Source organism: Lactuca virosa, chromosome 5 (assembly GCF_052849685.1).
Source record: "Lactuca virosa cultivar CGN04683 chromosome 5, Lactuca_virosa_CGN04683_v6, whole genome shotgun sequence".
NCBI classification, from domain to species: Eukaryota; Viridiplantae; Streptophyta; class Magnoliopsida; order Asterales; family Asteraceae; genus Lactuca; species Lactuca virosa.
Genome location: NC_136430.1, coordinates 450319230 through 450340916, shown reverse-complemented (window position 1 = coordinate 450340916; position 21687 = coordinate 450319230). Strand labels below are relative to the sequence as shown.

General features: G+C 37.9%; 1 protein-coding gene and 1 pseudogene across 1 annotated transcript; both read left to right on the top strand.

The window, feature by feature from the left end:
- The first annotated feature begins 8992 nt into the window (after positions 1-8992).
- On the top strand, positions 8993-10666 carry LOC145115901 (inorganic phosphate transporter 1-4 pseudogene; annotated as a pseudogene).
- An 8308-nt stretch (positions 10667-18974) lies between these two features.
- Positions 18975-19574, top strand: LOC145114271 (uncharacterized). Its single transcript, XM_079050268.1, has one exon. It carries the CDS (start codon positions 18975-18977, stop codon positions 19572-19574), a length of 600 nt encoding a protein of 199 aa, XP_078906394.1.
- Positions 19575-21687: the final 2113 nt, after the last annotated feature.

Below are 21687 nucleotides of genomic sequence, written 5' to 3'. Positions count from 1 at the left end.
ACGAAAAAAATGCATGTTATACGTAGTTATTTATAAAAAAGTAGGAATTTAAAGAAAAAAATGGAAAAAGTGGCCCTAACTCATAAGCAGTAAGTGATAGGTTTCGAGCCTCAAAGAGATCAAATATTGGGCAATAGAAACATAAACAATTCTGATCAAAGACTCAAAACCATATAGATCTAACTCAATTAATCTATGCAACTTTGACAGGACACACAAAGTAGAAAAACATACATTTGATTTCTTTGTAGGTTTGTTCTTTTGACGAGCGAGTTGAATGGATTAGAGAACCCAACGTAGAGTTTCTCTTCTATAATCGAACCCAATAAGCAAAACAGTAGCAAATCCGAACCACCTCCGAACTCTAACCACCAACAAATTCAAGAAACTCGAATCTACGTCTCGCCACATCGTGGCAATTCAATGTCCACATTGTGGGAACTGATTTTCCTGCGATTCGAAGGTTTTGAGGGTTCCGGGATTTTGTGACAAAAAGATATTTTTCACATGTTGTAAATCCGTATTTGGGCCCTCTATTTATAGGGAGGTGATTTGAAACACTAGAGATAATTACCAAATTTAATTGTAATTATATAACGATTTCAAATCATTTTGGAATATTCCATATTCTATTATCTTCTAATTAATTACTTAAAGTATTAATCAATTAACAAAACAAGTCCCTCGAATAAATATTTTTTCAGATCTGATTCAATTTTGTTCTTGCGTGTAACCCAAAAGGACATCGTTATTTATAGTAACATTACCAGGCTTTGTTATGGCCATGGGCACTAATCTCCACCAGCTTCCACTTGCACTTAAGCATCAACAATTGACCTGTCAAATACTTGTTGGGAACATTAGTGAGTGGCAGTCTAATGCAATTATTCTACTTATAGCAACTTTGCTATAAACTACCCTAACACTGATAACTTCAGATTCCTTTGATCTCCGTGATATCTTATTATGAACTAGAGACATTGATCTAAGGTCAATTTCATGGTTCAAGATTATGTTTCCCGATACCGACTTGTGGTGACGTTCAGACTGACTATCAAACCTAATCAACTAAGTCTCAGCCTGGCCAAACATTTTGTTGTCAACACCAAATCAACGAGGGGCCCAGGGATATCTACTTCTCCATTTCTGGAAGAAGGATCAAATAAAATCTTACACATAGGCTAGTGGTATTCCTCATGCAATATCTATTCAAACCCTGTATAGCTGCCAGTTACAGACAACGTTGGGGTAAAAGCAAGACACAACATATTGTAGAATAAGACCTCATGTATCTCTGGTTGAAGAATGGGAAATTTAGTCGTCTTAATTTACTTATGACATAAGGACAAATGACGAGTTATTTCTATAAAAGAAAGGTTCATACAAGTTTTTTTTCAAAAGTAGGATCGACTAAGGCACTTTCATTGACAGGAGTTGGGTCGGTGGTAACAATGGATTTTGACGGTTTTGTCGCGGCCGATAAAAGATCAACGTCGATGGTTTCATTAGTGTCGATGAGAAGACCACCTTCCACCATAATATTGGAGTTATCCAATGATAGACCAACAGACTTCACATCCAAATCAACTGAACTAAAATTGCTAAACCCAAGACCAAACCCATAGCTTTTGCTGAAAGGCAACCTTCACAACGCCGCCAAGAACACCCACTTTACCAAATAAAGAAGAAATCATTGGTAGAGATGACACAATAGCTTCGGTTTGAAAAATTGTTGCATCAGTGGTGGAAAAAAGGATAGTCACTTGAGAGAAAGGTTTTGCAATTGCATCAACAACAGTCTCCAATAAAGGGCCAGACACAATGGGACAATAATGAAAAACACTAGAATCAGGACGAACAACTTCGAATCCAATCAAAGTAAGCTTGATAGTAGCAACAGAAGCAATAACAACCGATTAACGTTCTTTATCATAAGTTGTACGTACCGATCTATGTCGTTTTGGTGATGATATGTCAATCGAGCCATCACTATGCCTATGGATGGCAACAAAACCACGAACCCGATGGGGAAACCCAAAAACAGAAGATTACTGGTCAGGGCAGGTTGCTCTTATCGGGTAACAGGTAGTTATCAGGGACTTTAATCGGGTTCAGGGCAAGGAGTGGGATATCTCTGTCCCATCCAGAAAATTTTGAATATATTTATGTATGGATGTATGTATGTATGTATGTATGTATGTATGTATGTATGTATGTATGTATGTATGTATGTATGTATGTTATGAAAAAACCCCACAATACCCTCTAAACTCCTTCGAATTAAAACCATCTGAACTTAAATCCTTAATTCAATAAAAGGCCTGAAGCGTCACTTATACCATTATACCCTTGGGCTTCAATGCTCAAACCGAAAGCTTGGCTCGAAGAAACTATATATATAATCCACTCACAAATGGGCCTTGAACCCAAACCCTTTGAAGTCCAGGGCCTTAACTTGACCCATTAATGTCCATAAATCCCGAAGTATGAAGTTTCTCAAAACCGGATGTTACAAGTATTTTAGATATTGAATATAACTAGGAGATATGTCTGTGCTTCGGTATGTGACGATTTTTTTATTTGTATTATCACACTTCGAAAAACAACTCTTATTTTACAGAATGTTAATTTGTGAGTATATGGGAAATATAGAAACTATGTTGCTATTTTTTGCTTACAAACTCTCTTTGGGCTAAATGCAAAAAACATTGTATTTGTTTCTTATGGTAACAATTTTAAAATAAACAAATTATACGTTTATTTTAAATTTAATTTAATTCGTATGCTTTTTTAATTAATTTCATTATTAAAGCATTGCACCATGAAATAACACTAATATTCTTGCGTTTAGCACATGAATTGGGTAAATGCAAGAAATAGAAATGTATTTTCATGGTATATCAACATCATTCACAAAAAAAGATTGAAACCCATTAAAAAGTTTTTACACCAATTCATGTTATGTATACTATATTACTTTAGAATCGTAACTATAACAAAAAATTGAAAATTTATGAAAACCAAATAAAATGTGCTAGAATTATAAAACTTATAAAGAATGTCGAAAATTACAACAATTATAAAACTTACAAAAATAATGTGCAAGAAGTTCTGGTTGCCGACAGAACTTGTGAATCCCCAAAAGGGAAATAAAGAGCATCTTTGATGATGGAATGGAATTTGGGAATTTTAGGTTTATATTGTGTTACAAGGTTTAGCATATAAGATATTGAGTTGTCGGATACAAGAGTATGAGATTTTTGTTAGAGGATTTTATCCTTATGATAGTGGCTTCTCGAATCTTCCATTTTATCTCTATTTTTTGATTGTTTAGTTGAGTTTTTGTGGTTAACATCCGTCACATCCTCACATTCACGGTCATTTTAAAAATTTTATTATGCTTATTTGAAAATCAGAGTATTCATTTTAAAGAATAATATTGCGGAATTTGTTCGCAGAAAACATGATAACTATATTATCAAAGCATTTTCGAAGAAATGTATTTTGTTTATATAAAAACTTTGGGATGTCATCTTCAATACATAAACATAAGCATAAACAGACCTTACATTCATTTACACTAGTTATTTACACCTCCTTTAAACTCTCAGTGTAATGTAGCTTCGTATCGACACCTGTGATACAAATAAATTGAGTGGGTCAGGTTGGGAAACCTGGTGATTACATAGGGTTTTCATCCCAAAATAATAAAGTTATTATGTTTCATCATCAAACAATTATCCCAATTACCCATCCCATTATCTTCTTTATTTCTTAAGGATCTACCCTAAGAATCATCTATTCTTTATTTATTCATTCCTAAGGATTGTCCTAAGGAATAGGCACGGAGTCCATCGTTGCCAATGGCATAGCTGCTAATGTTATCTATTAGGCACAACTGCCAATATTATCCTTTAGGCGCAGATTAGGCGCAACTGCCGATATTATCCTTTAGGCGCAGCTGCTAGGGTTATGATGTTCTCTATTAGGCGCAGTTGCCGATATTATCCTTTAGGCGCATCTGCTAGGATGTTTAGAGTACATCTTAGTTAAAAAAACATCTACAGGTTGTGGCGCAGCTGCCAATGTTCATCTATATGGCACTAAGCCCATAGCTGCCAATGTTCATCTATACCATCTTTCATCTCTCATCATTCATCTACCCATCTTCGTCCAATAATTTTATACATATACAGTTTAAATCGAATAGAACATGTATGTTTTGTTCATCCAGTACAGATAATATAAACACATAGCACGTAATTTATATTAAATACTTCATATCTATATGTAAGATGAAAGTAACTATGCGTTCACTTGTTAAAGTGATGACTCGAAATTCGGACAGCGCTTCGCTTCTAACAATCATTTTTCCTTCGACGAAACCTAACATTATTATTGCTAAGTTCTAGTCTAATATTTGTTACGACTAATTAACTTAAGGTCTACGAGCGTTATTGTTGTGTGTTTTGTGCCTTTGAATAAGAAAGAAGGAAGTATAGACCATCTTGGAGGAGTGAAGCACCTTAGATCCAGAATCACATCATCATTTGACATCACTTGGAGGTATAAAGTTTTGAACATGGTGAAGTTATACTTAGATATTGTTTTGGGCTTGATCTTATGTTCTTTTGGTCCCATAAGCTTGGTATTATGAGTAGGGGTTACTCTAATCCATTTGAGTTGTCCTTTCAGAGGTTTTGGAGCCTCTTGAGTCATAAAAATGTAATATTGGACACTAATTTCTTCTCATGCATGGCCTATGTTGTCTTAATGGATTAAGAGGTTAGGATCTTTGGTGTTGGGAACTTAATGGCCATGAAAGACCATAAAGTTGGAAACTTTATGGTCAAGGACATCATTTTAGACTTGGATTTGGAAAAAGGACTTAAGGGCTTAAATATTAAGCACTTAATGAGTAGGGTTGGCAGCCAACTGCGTACATTGGGCGTACAAGGCGTACGTTGCGCGTACGTGGTCGATAGGCCTGTTCCTGGTCAACCAACTTGTACGCTGGGCGTACTCAGCTGGGTTGACTCGATTGACTTTTTGTAATTTTGTTTTTTTTTTACCTGATTTTGACCAAGTTTAACCAATGGGTATTTTGGATTATGGTTGAGAATTGGTCATTTGGATGGATAGGTGACGGTTAGAGTTGAGATTCAGAGTCGGGACCTCATCAGCTATTGTTCAGATTGAGAGGTGAGTTTCCTCACTATACTTATGGGTCGAAGGCACCAAGTATGTCCCAATTGGATTGTTATCCTATTATACCTTGATTGATGATATGTTGAGTCTGGGGTAGATCTATATGATTATATGATAACTGTTGATATGCATAGACCGGTAGATCTGGAGGACTACCTGTGATTTCTGTCTGCATGATTATTTGTCTGTTGAATATGTTTGTTATCTGTTATATGTTGACATATTGTGTTGGGATGAGACTTTACTGCTTTGTGTGTGAGTCAACAGACCAGGGGTATTCCAGTCTGATGACTGCGTGGACCTATTGTATATTGGTATTCCAGTCTGATGACTAAGTGGACTTGTTGTATATTGGTATTTCAGTCCGATGACTGAGTGGACCTGTTGTATATTGGTATTCCAGTCCGATGACTGAGTGGACTTGTTGTATACTAGTATTCTAGTCCGATGAATGAGTGTAACTGTTGTATATTGACATTCCAATCCGATGACTGATTGGGCCAGGGGTAATCCAGCCCGATGGCTGTGGGCCTGTGAGTATTCCAGTCTGATGACTGATTGGACCCAACATGCTTGTTTGTATATGATATATGTATTGTGTGCTGGTACTTTGGGGGAACTCACTAAGCGTTGACTTACAATTTTAGTATTGTTTCAGGTACTTCAGAGGACTGTGGCAAGGCAAAGGCGTGATCGTACACATCCTTGGTTTTATGGCTGATTGGATCTTGGGAGACTCTGATTTTAAATAATGTTTTGGAAAGAATGATTTTGTAAACACTTCTTTTAGTAAATGGGTTGTTCTGAAAAGTTTAAATATGTTGTAATTTTTAGGATGTTACAATTCGGTGCCTATTTGTTGTATATGTGACTCATAGTACTAGTTCTTAGATTCTTGTAAGTTGTGATGTTTATCTGCTCTGCAAGATGAGTTTCAATATAGCTTGTACTATAGTATGTATCCTTGTGTGTAGGATGTTGTTATGATGTAGTGATCTGTATATCCTTGTGCATAGGATGTGGTTATGCTCTGTTAGGCATGTAGATTTGTTATGATTACATATGCTTATATGTTATTGATATGTGTATATGTCGACATGTTGTGGTTGGGTTAAAGCAGTCTTGTTTTGTGTTGTAGGCTAAGATATTCGGACGATCCATGTGCACTGTAGGCCTTGCGAGGCGGTCCATTCAGATTGTAGGCTCATGTATGCATGCATTATATCTGTATTGTTATGTGGGGTATTTTGGGAAAATCACTTAGCTTTGACTTACAGTTGTAGATTTAAATGTTTCAGGTACTTCAAAGAATCGGGAAAATGCGAATGCGTGATCGTACACATCACCCTGTTTATTTTTATTTGAGAGATGTTTTTGATACTCAGATTTTTATGATTATTTTTTGAAACAATGATTTGGGTACTTTAAGGTTTTATGGAAATGTCTTTTGAAAATGAAAAAATTATACTATGGTTTTTGGGACGTTACAACGACACGACATGACATGATACATTTGCCAATCTTAGGTGGAAATAAACAATTTAATAAAATAGTTTCATTTGACTTTGTCAAGATCTCAGATTGTTCTCGTTCACCCCAAATGTTATTTATAAAAATATTGTTATCGTATGTCTCGTCCAATAATCCAATTCCATACACCACACACTAACTAATTTTTTTTTCTTGATTTTAACAAGAAGCTCCCTAGTGTTAATCTTGATCACGATCCACAATTGATTCATTTTCGGCTTTGAATTCAAAGGGAAAATGACTTATGTGGGTAATTAACTATTGCATTTGTATTCATTTGGTCACTTTTTTTTGTATCTGATTTACCATTAAATTTGTTGTAGGTTTTCACAGAAACCATTGAAATCGGCTATTGAAGGTTTCTGACAATTTCTTATCTCTGGCGACTCTCCGGTCGTCTTCTCCGGTGAGCCTCTGACAAAAATGAGTTTTTCGACGGATCATTGGGTCTCGGCTGGCTGACTAACAGCAGCAGCAAGCAACAGGAGGTGGTGATGGTGGTTACCGGCGACAAAAGGGAGGTGACAGGTGGGTTCCGATGATGGCAGGAGGAGGTGGCAGGTGGCTTGCTGCCTCGTCCCTTCTTCGTTTTTCTAGCAGCAAATCGACATGAGGGAGAGAGGGGAGGGTGGAGAAAGCTAAGCAGCAGCACCGGCGGTGGGCGTCACTTGGATGGCAGTTGAGAAAAGTCCGCCGGAAAAACTCATTTTTGCCGGAGGCTCACCGAAGAAGGCGACCGGAGAGTCGCCGGAGATAAGAAATTGCCAGAAAGTCAGAAACCTTCAATAGCCAGTTTCAGTGGTTTTTGTAAACACGTACAACAAGTTCAATAGTAAATCAGATACAAAAAAAAATGAAAATAACCAAATGAATAAAAGACACTAGTTAATTACCCACATAAGTCATTTTCCGAATTCAAAAGCGTTAATTTCTTTTTCCAAATGTAGAACAGGCTCTTAATTTGTTTTTGAAATTAATATCTATTGGTCAGTTTCTATCGCATTTTAAAGATTTTTAGTATAATAACAAACCACATTAATATCTGTTCGTCAATATCTAAATTTACGGAGACTTTATACTACTATAATAACTTCTCAATTAGAACATTACTTAAGTATTTAAACTTAAAAAATATTAAAATAGAGAAAATTACGGAGTAATAAAAGTTTGGCCAGTAAAAAAGATTTAATTGAATATTTTACAATATATTTATGAAATTGTGTTTTTAAATAATAAAATTTTAAGATATTGGGATAATATCACGTTTAATATATTTGAATTCGACTAACCCAAAACTAATTTCGCGATTTAAATTGTTGGTACACAATTACAAATCCTTATCCTACCCTCATTCAAACTCCTTCGCTATATAAGTTATCATCAGTTCGCTACATTCCTTCAATTATCAACAGCTAGATAATGGTGAAACTTTGTTCATTGGTTTAGTGACATTCGCTGTAAATTCAGGTATATGATCTTCGTTCATAAATTTTAAGTTAATTTTAAAGAGTTTTGATAGTAAATGATACATTAGATCTTGTTGAGTTCATTGTAGTTCTTTTATGTTGATAAGATTTATGTCATATACATCATGGTTGTCAAAATCGCGATCCTGATCGTATGATCCTACGATCCTACGATCCTAGGTATGAAAAACGATCCGGATCGTATATGGGGTAGGATCGCAGGTAGGATCGTAAGATCGTAGGATCGAGATCCGATCCGATCCTACCTTCCCTTAAATTTTTTTTTTTTTTTTTTGAAAATGAATTTTTTTACCATTTTATGTCTTTTACTCCTTACCAATTTACCATTTATCATTTTTTGTTGTGACTTATGACTAATATTTTAAAGTTTTTATAACTTTTGAACAAAGAATTGAATGTTTGAAATATTTTTCATGATTAAAAATTATAAATTATAATTATAATTTATTTTGTGGGATCTTAGGATCCCGATCTCGATCTTACAATCCTGATCTTGCAAACCCAAAAACGATCATACGTTAGGATCCCGATCTTGACAACTTTGATATACATGGTAAACTAGGGTTATCATTGCTGTTAAAAAACTTTGGGTTATAAGAAAAAGTTGTATCGACACGCATTAAAACCTAGCTAGTACAAATTGGTTAGTTCTGCATGAATCTTGGAACTGTTTTCTCTTATTTTGAACTGATCAATGCATTAATTATATTTACTCAAATATTTATGGGTATTATTTCTTGCAGCCAAAGAAAGACTAAACATCGAAACCTTCTTCAACAATGGCATCAAATGGCAATTTACAAGTTCTTAATGCACTTGACGGAGCAAAAACTCAATGGTACCATTTTACTGCAATCATAATCGCCGGAATGGGATTTTTCACGGATGCTTACGACCTTTTCTGCATCTCCTTGGTGACGAAGATGCTTGGACGGATTTACTACCATACTCCAGGCTCTCCGAAGCCCGGAAGCTTACCTCCGAATGTGTCTGCTGCCGTGAACGGTGTTGCCCTAGTCGGAACCCTTGCCGGACAACTCTTTTTTGGATGGCTCGGTGATAAACTAGGAAGGAAGAAGGTCTATGGCATTACACTCATGCTCATGTGTGTCTGTTCGATAGCTTCGGGGTTGTCATTCGGAAGTAATCCAAAGATGGTAATGTCTACTCTTTGCTTCTTCCGTTTCTGGCTTGGATTCGGGATCGGTGGTGATTACCCACTCTCTGCCACCATCATGTCCGAGTATTCAAATAAGAAAACACGAGGAGGTTTTATCGCCGCCGTGTTTGCAATGCAAGGTTTTGGGATCTTAGGCGGCGGTGTGTTTGCTATTATTCTGTCTTCGATTTTTGATGCCAAGTTCAAAGCTCCGTCGTATGAGGTAGATCCGATTGGGTCCACAGTTCCGGAGGCGGATTACGTATGGCGGATTATTCTGATGGTCGGAGCCGTTCCAGCGATTTTGACTTATTACTGGAGAACGAAGATGCCGGAAACCGCCCGTTATACCGCCCTGGTAGCCAAAAACGCTAATCAAGCTGCCATGGATATGTCGAAAGTGTTGCAAATGGAGATTAAGTCAGAACAAGATAAGGTGGATAAGGTGGTGGAGGGATCCAACAACAGTTTTGGTCTTTTCAGCAAGGAATTCCTCCGGCGATACGGGAAGGCTTTGCTCGGAACAACAAGCACCTGGTTCTTACTTGATATTGCGTATTACAGCCAGAATCTATTCCAAAAGGACATATTCAGTGCAATCGGTTGGATCCCTGCAGCAAAGAAGATGAACGCCATTCACGAAGTTTACACAATTGCTAGAGCTCAAACATTAATTGCGTTGTGCAGCACTGTTCCTGGATACTGGTTCACAGTCTTTTTGATCGACAAGATGGGACGTTTCAAAATCCAGCTACTCGGATTCTCAATGATGACAATCTTCATGTTTGCGTTGGCATTCCCTTACAACCACTGGATTCAACCACGATACAACATCGGATTCGTGGTGATGTACTCGTTAACCTTCTTTTTCGCCAACTTTGGGCCAAATGCCACCACATTCGTCATCCCTGCGGAGATCTTTCCGGCGAGGCTGCGGTCAACTTGCCATGGGATCTCAGCTGCATCTGGCAAACTCGGTGCAATCGTGGGTGCTTTCGGGTTCTTGTACCTGGCTCAGAATCAAGATCCGGCGAAGGCTGATGCAGGATATCCCGCGGGAATTGGTGTGAAGAACGCGCTGATAGTGTTGGGTGTGATCAATTTTTTGGGAACTTTATGCACGCTTTTGGTACCAGAATCGAAAGGGAAGTCACTCGAGGAAATGTCAGGGGAGAACGAAGAACAACAACCCAATGTTGGGGAAGTGTAAATAAGGCCTTAATCTTCTATTAGTAGGTTTTAGATGTGAAGGTTCATATATAGTCTTGCTTACTTGTTTTTTGTTTTGACTTTTATTCTGTTTCGTATTTTTTTTTTAGGAAAGATTGTTCGGGATTACGCTAATCAAACATATGTTTTCATTAATTAAATTGCAATTACGTAGTTTCTGCAATTGTTATTCGGTTACAAGTTTGTTTTTGCTATTCTAGATCTTGAGCAACATTGGTTCCTTTATTTTTCTTCAAAACTAACAAACATAAGCTGCTTAAGCTCCAAGAACAGGTTCATTTGTAGAGTTACCCGTGGACAGGCCGGAATACGTGAACCGGGCCCATAAAATCTTTTGTGTTCTAACAACAGCTACGGTCAAAATTTGGTGTAGTTGTGGGCCAAGTATTGCACTTTTCAATTTAGTTTCGTTTTAGAGTTTTATTGTATTCATTATATCAGAAACCCAAAAATATTTTATATTTATCATTTTTATTATTGTTATGTTTCTATGGAAATCATATTGTTTATTTAGAAACCCAAAAATATTTTATATTTATCATTTTTATTATTGTTATGTTTCTATGGAAATCATATTGTTTATTGTTTATTCAATATACGGAATAGAGAAAGATATATTCAATGCATCTAAACATATAAATGAGCTAAAAATTTATGGATTTCTGATCTAATGATGATGAAGAAGACTGAGGAATTAGGTATGGTCGCTATTCTAAAATTTAAAGATGAAGATTATCCATCTTGGAAACTCTTTCTACATTGTAATTTTTTGAGTATCGTCTAAGAACTTACACATATTACTCTCGATTGTTATTTTATGTTTTTAGTTTTGTTTTGATATTTTGCACACCCTAACGATTAGTAGAAGGGATGAGAGAGTGATAATGATCCTTGCATTCAAACGTCAACATACAAGGGTAGTTATACAAGGTATATTTTAGAAATAGGGTAGAAATAAAATAGGTAATCATTGGATTCTTCAAGGATCGTGTAAATAACCTGACACTATTATTAAGCCGTGTGTCATAATTCTCTCATGATTGTATAACGGCCAAGTCCATAACCTTTTGAAGCACGACTACACTTCACAATCACATAGGTAATTCATTTATCTCATGGACCTGCAATACACTTTTTAAAATGAATTATTAAGAAGATAAACTTCAGCCTTACCTACTGTAGTACCGAACACATACCTGGGATGATTCATTATGTGTTCCAATCTACAAGTGTGAGCTTTCCACATTGAATTCAACTTCTAATGTTGTATTAGAATGGAATTGGGTGCATCACCATTATAGAATTAAAAGGACTTTAAACTCATCCCAATAACAGACTTGTGCACTAAGTCTCTTGCCAGACTTTTAGTCAAATGAGCTGCCTAGTTCTGTTGCGTTCTCACAAACTCAACCGAGACTACACCATTCATGATTAATTCTCTAATCATGTTATGTCTAACACCCAAGTGTCTAGACTTGCCATTATAGACTTGGCTATATGCCTCAGCCAAAGTGGTCATGCTATTACAATAGATAGAAATAGGTGCAATCGGTTTTGGCCATAATGGAATCTCATGAATCAAATTTCTCAACAACTCCGCTTCTTTACCAGCAGCAGCTAACGTAACAAATTCATATTTCGTTGTAGAGCTTGTAATGCAAGTTTGCTTCTTAGAAGCCCAAGAGATGGCTCCTCCCCCAAGTTAGAATACCCAACCACTTGTTGAGGAATGATCCTCCAAGTATGAAATCCAACTTGCATCTGAATACCCTTCTAGGACTGAAGGATATCCCAAGTAACTCAAACCATCATCATCAATTCCTTTAATATACTTGAATACTCTTTGAATTACATGCCAATGTTGAGTACTAGGATTACTAGTATATCTACTCAATCTTCCCATAACATAGGCAATATCAGGTCTGGTGCTTGTCATAACATACATCAAGCTCCCATTTTCCATTGAGTACTCCCATTGTGAAATGGGTTTGCCGGTATTAGGCATTAATGTCATACTAGGATCCATAGGGGTACCCACCGGAGAACAATCACCAAAGTTAAACTTATTGAGAATTTTCTCAATATATGTGATTATGTCATAATAATCCCTTTCTTCATCCGTTTAATCCTTATCCCAAGGATTACATCAGCCTCCCCTATGTCCTTCATGGAAAACATAGATGACAATAATTTCTTGGTATCATCTACTTGATCTTGGTTTGTACCAAAGATCAACATGTCATCCACATACACACAAATAATGACACCCGAACCAATAGCATTAAACTTACTATAGACACATTTATCACATTGTTTTAATTCAAAACCACTTGATAAAATCACATCATCAAACTTTTGATGTCATTTCTTAGGCACTTGTTTCATCCCATACAATGATTTCACAAGTTTACAAACCTTATGCTCGTTTTCGAGCATAACAAAACCTTCTGGTTGTCTCATCTAAACTTCTTAATCAAGTGCACCATTTAAGAATTGTTTTCACATCCATCTGGTGAATAATCATATTGTGTATAGTCGCCAAGGCAACCAACAGTCTAATGGTATAAATTCGTGTCACTAGAGCATAAGTGTCAAAATAGTCAATGTCGTGTTTTTTTCCTAAACCCTTGAATAACTAATCGAGCTTTAAACTTATTAATGGTTCCATCCACTTTCATTTTCTTTTTTAAGATCCATTTTCATCCAAGTGGTTTAGAATCTAGAGGAAAATATGATAACACCCAAGTGTTACTCTCAAGGGTTGAAGATATTTCATCATCAACTGCTTCCTTCCAGAAAGCAACATCTTGAGACTCCATAACTCTTTAAATGTCTTAGGATCATATTCTATGCTATAACAATAAATATATTGATAGCCAATTTCATCTCTCGATCCTTCCACTAAATATACATGAAAGTTAGAACCAAAATCTTTGGCAATTTGAACTATTTTGCTTCTTCGGATCTCTTGTTTTTCCGGTTCAACAACACCATCTAGTTTTTTTTGAATTTGGCACGTCACTAGTGCTAGAAATCATATCCTTAGGCCTAACCATTGATGAAAATCTCATTTCATCAAAAATCACATCACACGATTTAATCACGGTGTGAACCGACACGAAATCATTAGGTTTCGTAACATAGAACCTATAAGCCTGGGAATGCTCAACATATCCAATAAAGATGCAATCAATTCCACATTCACCTAAGTTCATTCTTTTGGGTTCAAGCAACTTAATAACAATTCTATAACCCTAAATTCGAAAATACCGCAGATTTGGAGTTTTCTTGAACCAAAGTTCATATGGGCCTATTTTGTTTCTTTTATTTGGAACTCTATTAAAAATAGTTGGTTGTTAACATAGCCTCTCCCCAAAATCCCTCACTCAAACTTGAGTAAGAGAGAATCGACTTCACCATTTGTTTTAGAACTTGATTTTTGCACTCCGTTATTCCATTCTGTTGCGGAGTGTAAGGTGTTGTTGTTTCATGAATGATTCTAACTGATTGAAAGTATATGGAATAAATATATTCTCCTCCCCTATTAGTTCTTAGGAATTTTATTGAAACACCTAATTTTAACTCAACTTTGATTTTGTATATTTTAAATTTCTCCAAAGCTTCATCTTTGGCATGTAATAAATACACATAACAATTTTCAATGAATGTCACAACATATTTCTTATTTCCCAATGATGGAATAGAGTGGAAATTACACAAGTCACTATGAACTAGTTCCAAAACACCCAAATTTCTTTTAACATTTGGAAATGGTTGTTTTCTTACTTTAGTAAGCATGCAAGTTTTACACTTTTCAATGTTAATATTAAAACATGGAATTAATCCATCTTTTTTTACATTTCATGCTTTCTTCTAAAACTGACATGACCCAATCTATTATGCTAAAGCATAGAGTCGTTAATTTTAGAAGATGAAGAAGATGACATAAATGCAGAATTAACAACACTTATTTTATTAATTACATTCAAACAAAACATGCGATTACATAGATATCCAAATCCAATAAACACACCACATCAAGATAGAATATATCTATCTGATTCATAACCTGTTTAATCCTAGGCAATTATGAGAAGAACCACTAACAAGATTCTTACACATAGCAGGTACTAATATTACATCATATAGTTTAAAAAACTTTCCATAAGTAAATTCTAAATTAACAACTCCAATTCCATAGATTGGTTCCCTCGACCTGTTTCCCATATGTAACACGAAACCATCATCCATCGGTGTCAATTTCTTGAACCAATTTCAGTCCATGAAAACACTAGTTGCTGCACCCGAGTCGATGCACTATGCACAATCATCATCATGTACATAATAACATTCAGAAATGTAAGAAACATAAGGTGTAACAAAATTCTTAACAAAATTATAAAAGTTAGTCAAAATATGACCTCCTTTTAGTAGACTTTGGTCTTTCGACCCTTGTCCACCATTTTCATTTCCATTTCCCTTCCCACTTCCACCAGCACCGTCAATTAGTTTTACACAACAATCATTCTTCCTATGACCCACTCGATGGCATCTCCAACAGACCAATTCTGTGGCTTTTTTGTTATTGGATCTGTCGGGTCCATCAAACTTGCGTTTCTTGCCTTTCCCTTTGTTATTGGAGTTTGTTTTCTTGTCTTAAACCATATGAATAGAGGGATGTCCATATTCAACCTTTCCCTTACTTTTGGCATTCTGTTGCACATGAAGAGATTCTTCTATGCGCAAGTGACTACCCAATTGTGTAACCCCCAGTTCAAGTAATTATTTCGTCAATTCATTAATCTAATTTTGGGTTTTAGACATAGGTCACGACGTGAACGCTGAATGTCAGGTCGTGAAGTGAGCTCTCAAAAACACGCATGAGATTATAACTGATGACGTGAGACCCGATTGCGAGGAAAACCCTAATTTTGGGGGATTTATCCCGTATTTAAAGGAAGTGAGGACTAGGGTTAGCCCACCCTCAGTCTCCATCACCTCCTAACACTCCATCTTGAAACCCTAATCCTCTATAGTTGATTTTAAGTTCATTTGTGGTGATTTCTAGCAAAGAAGAAGAAGAGGAACAGCTTTTGGTACACCATCTCATCTTGCAAGCCTCACCATCATCCTTTCTCACCTTTTAGACCTTTGTGAGTATTCAAATTTCATTGCTTTATGATTCCAACTACTTAGATCCAGGTTTTCCATGGTTTTTCTTCATGTTATGGATTGTGAGAGTGTTGGGATTCCATAAAGTTGCCAACTTTATGGATCCCCAAGGTCCTTTTATGGATTAAGGTCATAGATCTAGTTTTTTTATAGAACTTTGAGCTTTTCATGAGATTTTGGCTTTATTTTGCACCATTTTAGACCTAGCTTGTGTTTGAGGCATGTATTGGCAATGCATGCCTAAAAATCCACAATCTTTATGATGTTTTGAAGTAAATAATACATTCTGGAAGTTTTTTTTGCATGTCTGAAAGGATTAAGAGCTTTATATATCAAGTTGTCCAGAGCATTTCTCACGACATGAACACTTAGGTGTCACGATGTGAGAATGATCATTCGCGACTATTTCGTCTTATTAGGTCATGACGTGACGACTGGCTATGTGACTGAGAAGTGGAGATTTTGACCATTGACCGTTGACTGTTGACTTTGACCGTTGACCAAGTTTGACTTTAGGTCAAATGTAGTAATTTGAATAGTAGATTGAGGCTTGGTCCCTGTTTGTTGTATAGGTGACCTATAGAGCCGGTATTTGGAGTAGTGATCAGTGCAACTATTTTTTGGACTTTGAGGTAAGTTTCCTCACTGTACTTGTGGTTCGAAGGTACCAATATAGGCCCACTAGGTTGTGTTATGTATCCTGGTATATAGAACGTTGCTATGCTATAGTGATATGTAACATCGGTAGATCTGTATGATTATCTGTACTTGCTGATTATATGTTTAACTGCTGCATATGTCGACATAGTGCGGTTGGGTTTATGTGGACCCAACATGCATGTTTATGTGTGTGTGTGTGTGTATATATATATATATATATATATATATATATATATATGTGTTCTGTTATATGAGGTATTTTGAGGGAAGCTCACTAAGCTTTGGCTTACAGTTTGACTTTATGGTTTCATGTACATCTGAGGAAGGGGAAGGGCAAAGGTATGATTATGCACATCATCCTTGATATTTACTTGACCTATGATTTTTGGATACTTTGATTTATGATTTTGACTATTGGAAACAATGATTTGTATGATTTATGGATTTTGATATGGTTTTAAAGAAAAATTGTCATGATTTTCGGGATGTTACAATTTGGTATCAGTGTCATGTTTTGAGAGAATTGGATGAACACTTGTGGGAGTCCAGACTTAAACTAAGGATCTGCAAAATATTTTTTAAAAGTAACTCTAAAAAGAATAACAATAAGGATGTGATGTGTACAATCAGCCAGAGCCAAGGAAAGTGTTCCCCAAGATACACATACTTCTTTTGTGTATTGATAGAATTGCATGCTAGTTTATAGGCTAGAGATCTTTACAAATTGCATGATAGAATAGCCATATTTATGATGCCTGATAGCCTAGGAGAATTTCTTGTCATGCTATATGGAGCTGACATTATGACTGTAGTTGCTTAGTGTGTGCATCATAGTTGTACATAACTAAGATTTTATAAGCTAAGAATTTTTTATATAGCTTTATTTCATGTTACTTGTTTGGTTATGGGATTAGGGTAGAATCAAGTATTCGACTGTCTATCGAATCTAGTGTTATGTATGATTAGCATGCATGAGCGGCTGCAGTGTTAGTGGAAGTTTCATGAGTGAGTATGGTTTGCAGGAAGCCATCATAAGGAATGATTAGCCACTATCCAAAGTTTGGGTATGGTATGTATGCGTATCCTAGTTTGGGCTTTATGGGGGGATGGTCCATGACGATCCCTTGAGACAAATATCGGTTGGTGTGGAAGGTAGTATAGGCCCGTACTACTGGAAGCATAGGAGTCGTACGCGTATCAAGGAACTCCCAAACCCTGAGGGTTGAGTAGTTCTGAGATAATATAGTACTTGGATTATGAATCTTATTATGATGTTTTCCTTGTTTATTTTTAGTATACCGATCACTAAAGATTCTGGATCAGGATTTGGCGGCTCGACGAGGCCAGGATTGACTAACGATCACATTCTTGAGATGATCACCACTCAGGTGACCATGGCTATTAGGGAGGAGATCTCGAAGGGATTTAAGTATATTAAGACAGTGTTGATTGAGCTTTTCGAGGAGTGATACATCGCTATGTATGAGGCTGCTGCTACTGTAGTCACCGCAATAATTGTTGCTGTGGGAGTCCAGGGGAAAGGACGGCTCAGTATCGGGACTTCAGCAACACGAAACCCCCAGAGTTCGACGGGGTCAAGGACCCAATTTTTTCTATGAGGCGGCTATCTGATGTGGAGGGTTGTTCTTCACCTGCTTGTGCCTAGAGTACCAAAATGTCAAGTTTGCCTTGAAAATTCTTCGTTTGGGGGCGAAGGACTGGTGAAAGCTGGTGACCAGTGCTTATTCTTCTGCGGAGAAGGCCACAGTGACTTGGGAGCACTTTACTGATATGTTTTGTGCCCAGTATGTTCCCCTGGTAGAGAGGGAGAGGTTGGCTTAGGAGTATCTGTCGCTGAAGAAAATGACAAATTCGGTGGCGGAGATCACCAAGATGTTCACGAAGAGATCCCTTTTCTGCCCCGAGTATGCTGCTTCGGAGCAGGTTCAGATGTCTTGTAACTTGAGCATGCTTAAGATGGAGATCCGTGAGTTTGTGTCTACCTAGAGGTATAGTTCTCTCTCCGAGCTGTAGTCCTTTGATTGAAGGAGGGAGATTGAGATCGAGACCCATATGAGAGATAAGAGGCAGACCCCGATCCAGACATAGCCGACTTCAAAGTGGTTTAAGCCGGATGATTTGCTATCTGGAGGTCAGAAGGGTCGTACTTGTGGAAAGTACGAGAAGACGCATAAGGGGACATGCCGATCAGCGACAGGGTGCAACAAATGTGGCAGGGAGGGGCATATTACTAGGTATTATCGTCAGCATGCCCCATTGTCGAGCACCAGGATTTGCTACCACTGTGATTAGGTTGGCCTTGTGAAGGCCAACTGTCCCTTACTCGCTGCAAGGCCAGGACGGCGCCTAACGTTGTTACTAGTATTTATTCATTTATTTTATGCTCAATTATTTCATGTATGCTTATGCTTTTAACTATTATATGTACCTACCTAGTGAATTCTTTGCCTGCTCTTGTGCTTTTTGACTCGGGTGTGAGTCGGTCCTTTGTATCTCAGTATTTCAGCATGGATTCTGGCGTGACTCTTGGAGAATTGGAGTATCCGTTGTGGGTTTCCATCGCCAATGAGAATGGTATTTCTGCTTTGAGTGTTTTCCGGGATTGTACTTTGGAGATATTCAAGATGCCCTATCTGATTGAATTGATTCCCATCCCTATGGAGGATGTGTGCGTAATTGTAAGGATGGATTGGTTGAGCAGATTTGGAGCCTTGATCGATTGTGAGAGGCAGTTGGTGGTAGTTCGAACCCCAAGTGGGGGAGAACTGACTATTTATGGCGAGGGTATTAAGGTTGGTTCAGCCTTCTGTTCAGCTGCTAGGGCTCGGCAGTATCTTCAATATGGGTGTTTGCGTTATCTCACGTATATGGTTGACACTCGGGATGAGGGGAGAGTTTTTGTTTCAGATGCGCCGGTAGTCAAGGAGTTTCCATATGTATTTCCGGAGGATTTACCCGGTGTGCCTCCCGTGAGGTGGGTGGAGTTCAGGATCGATCTGATCCCCAGTGCGGCCCCGATTATTAAGGCGTCATATATCCTTGCACCACCAGAGATGCAAGAGTTTTCCTATAGGATTCAAGAACAGTTGGGAAAGCAGTTTATCTGACTGAGCAGTTAACCCTAGGGAGCACCGATTCTGTTTGTGGAGAAGAAGGATGGGTCTCGTTGTATGTGCATAGATTACCGGGAGCTGAACAAGTTGTGAGTGAAGAATCGTTACCCACTCCTTAGGATTGATGATATCTTTGATCCGTTACAGGGCCCATCTTGGTTCTCCAAGATTGATTTGAGGTTGGGTTACCATTAGATGATAGTCAGGGAGGAGGACATGGAGAAGACAATGTTTCAGACTTGATACGATCATTACGAGTTCATGGTGATGCCGTTTGGGCTAACTAACGCATCTGTAGCATTCATGGATCTAATGAATCAGGAATGCAGTCCAATGCTCGACCGGTCCGTTATCATTTTCATTGATGATATCCTGGTCTACTCTAAGACCAGGGAGGAGCATCATAGAGAGCTACTTGGAGTATTGATACAAGAGAGGCTTTATGCCAAGTTCTCCAAGTGTGAGTTCTGGTTATGAGAGGTCCAGTTTCTGGGATACCTCGTCAATCAAAATAGGATTCTAGTCGATCCGGACAAGATTGAGGCATTGATGCAGTGGGAGGTCTCGAAACCCCCATCTGAGATTATAAGATTTCTGGGATTGGCTGGTTATTACCGGATATTTATTCAGGATTTCTCCAAGATTTTTGTTCCTCTTACTCACCTCATGAAGAAGAGTGCAAATTTTTGTTAGGGGGCTGAGCACCAGGCTGCATTTGAGACTCTGAGGAGGAAGTTATGTGAGGCCCCAGTTTTAACCTTCCAGAGGGTGTTGAGGATTTTTTGGTATTTTATGATGCGTCGATCACGGGTTTAGGGGAAGTTCTCATGCAACAAGGTAGTGTCATTGCTTATGCATCCAGGCAGTTGAAACCTCATGAGGTTAGATATCTGACTCATGATTTGGAGTTGGGGACAGTGGTTTTTCCCCTCAAGATTTTATGACATTATCTCAATGGGGTCTGATGTACCATCTACATGGATCACAAGAGTTTGAGATATCTTATGGATCAGTCGAATTTGAATAAAAGGCAGCGCAGGTGGCTTGACGTAGTCAAGGATTATGATTGTGATATTATCTATCATCTGGGGAAGGCCAATATGGTCATCGACGTTTTGAGCCGTAAGGCGGGTAGTACTCCTGCCTGAGGACACTGTTTGAGGATGATCATCGACTCCCCACTTCTGGATTTGATCAGGGAGGCTCCGGCTGAGGGGGTCAAGAAGGAGAATTGGAAATAAGAGAGGATCAGATGTGAGATTGACAGATTTTCTACCGATAGTCATGGGCTTTTGACCCTGTGCAGTCGGGTATATGTGCCATATTCTGACGGGGGCCGACATATAGTATTAGGGAGACCGGTGGCTATTCTGGATAGAAAGACAAATACCTTTGCGTAACAAGGTGCTACCTTTGGTCAAGGTCCAGTATAATCATATGAAGGGTTCCAAGTGGACCTGGGAGCCTGAGTCAGAGATATGTGAGCAGTATCCGGATCTATTTGTAGTTGAGGATTTCGAGGACAAAATCTAGTTCGAGTAGGGGAGAATTATATTACCCACTTCAGATAATCATTTCGTCAATTCATTAATGTAATTTGGGTTTAAACCTAGCTCACGACAAGAAGACTGAATGCCACATCGTGATATGAGCTCTCGAAAATGTGCATGACTTTATGGCTCACGACGTGACCATCTATGGGTCACGACGTGAGACCCGGCTGCGAGGCAAACCTTAATTTTGGGGGATTTATCCGGTATTTAAAGGAAGTGAGGGCTAGGGTTAGCCCACCCTCAACCTCCATCACCTCCTAACACTCCCCCTTGAAACCCTAATCCTCCATAGTGGATTTTGAGCTCATTTGTGGTGATTTCTAGCAAAGAAGATGAAGAGGAAGAGCTTTTGGTACACCATCTCAGCTTGCAAGCCTCACTATCATCCTTTCTCACCTTCTGGACCCTTGTGAGTATTCAAAGTTCATTGCTTTATGATTCCAAGTACTTAGATCTAGGTATTCCATGGTTTTTCTTCATGTTATGTTTTGTGAGAGTATTGGAATTTCATAAAGTTGCCAACTTTATGGTACCCCATGGTCCTTTTATGGATT

Bases quoted from the DNA above. Each gene is read 5' to 3' on its own strand.
- LOC145114271 (XM_079050268.1), top strand. From the start codon at position 18,975: ATGGATTCTGGCGTGACTCTTGGAGAATTGGAGTATCCGTTGTGGGTT.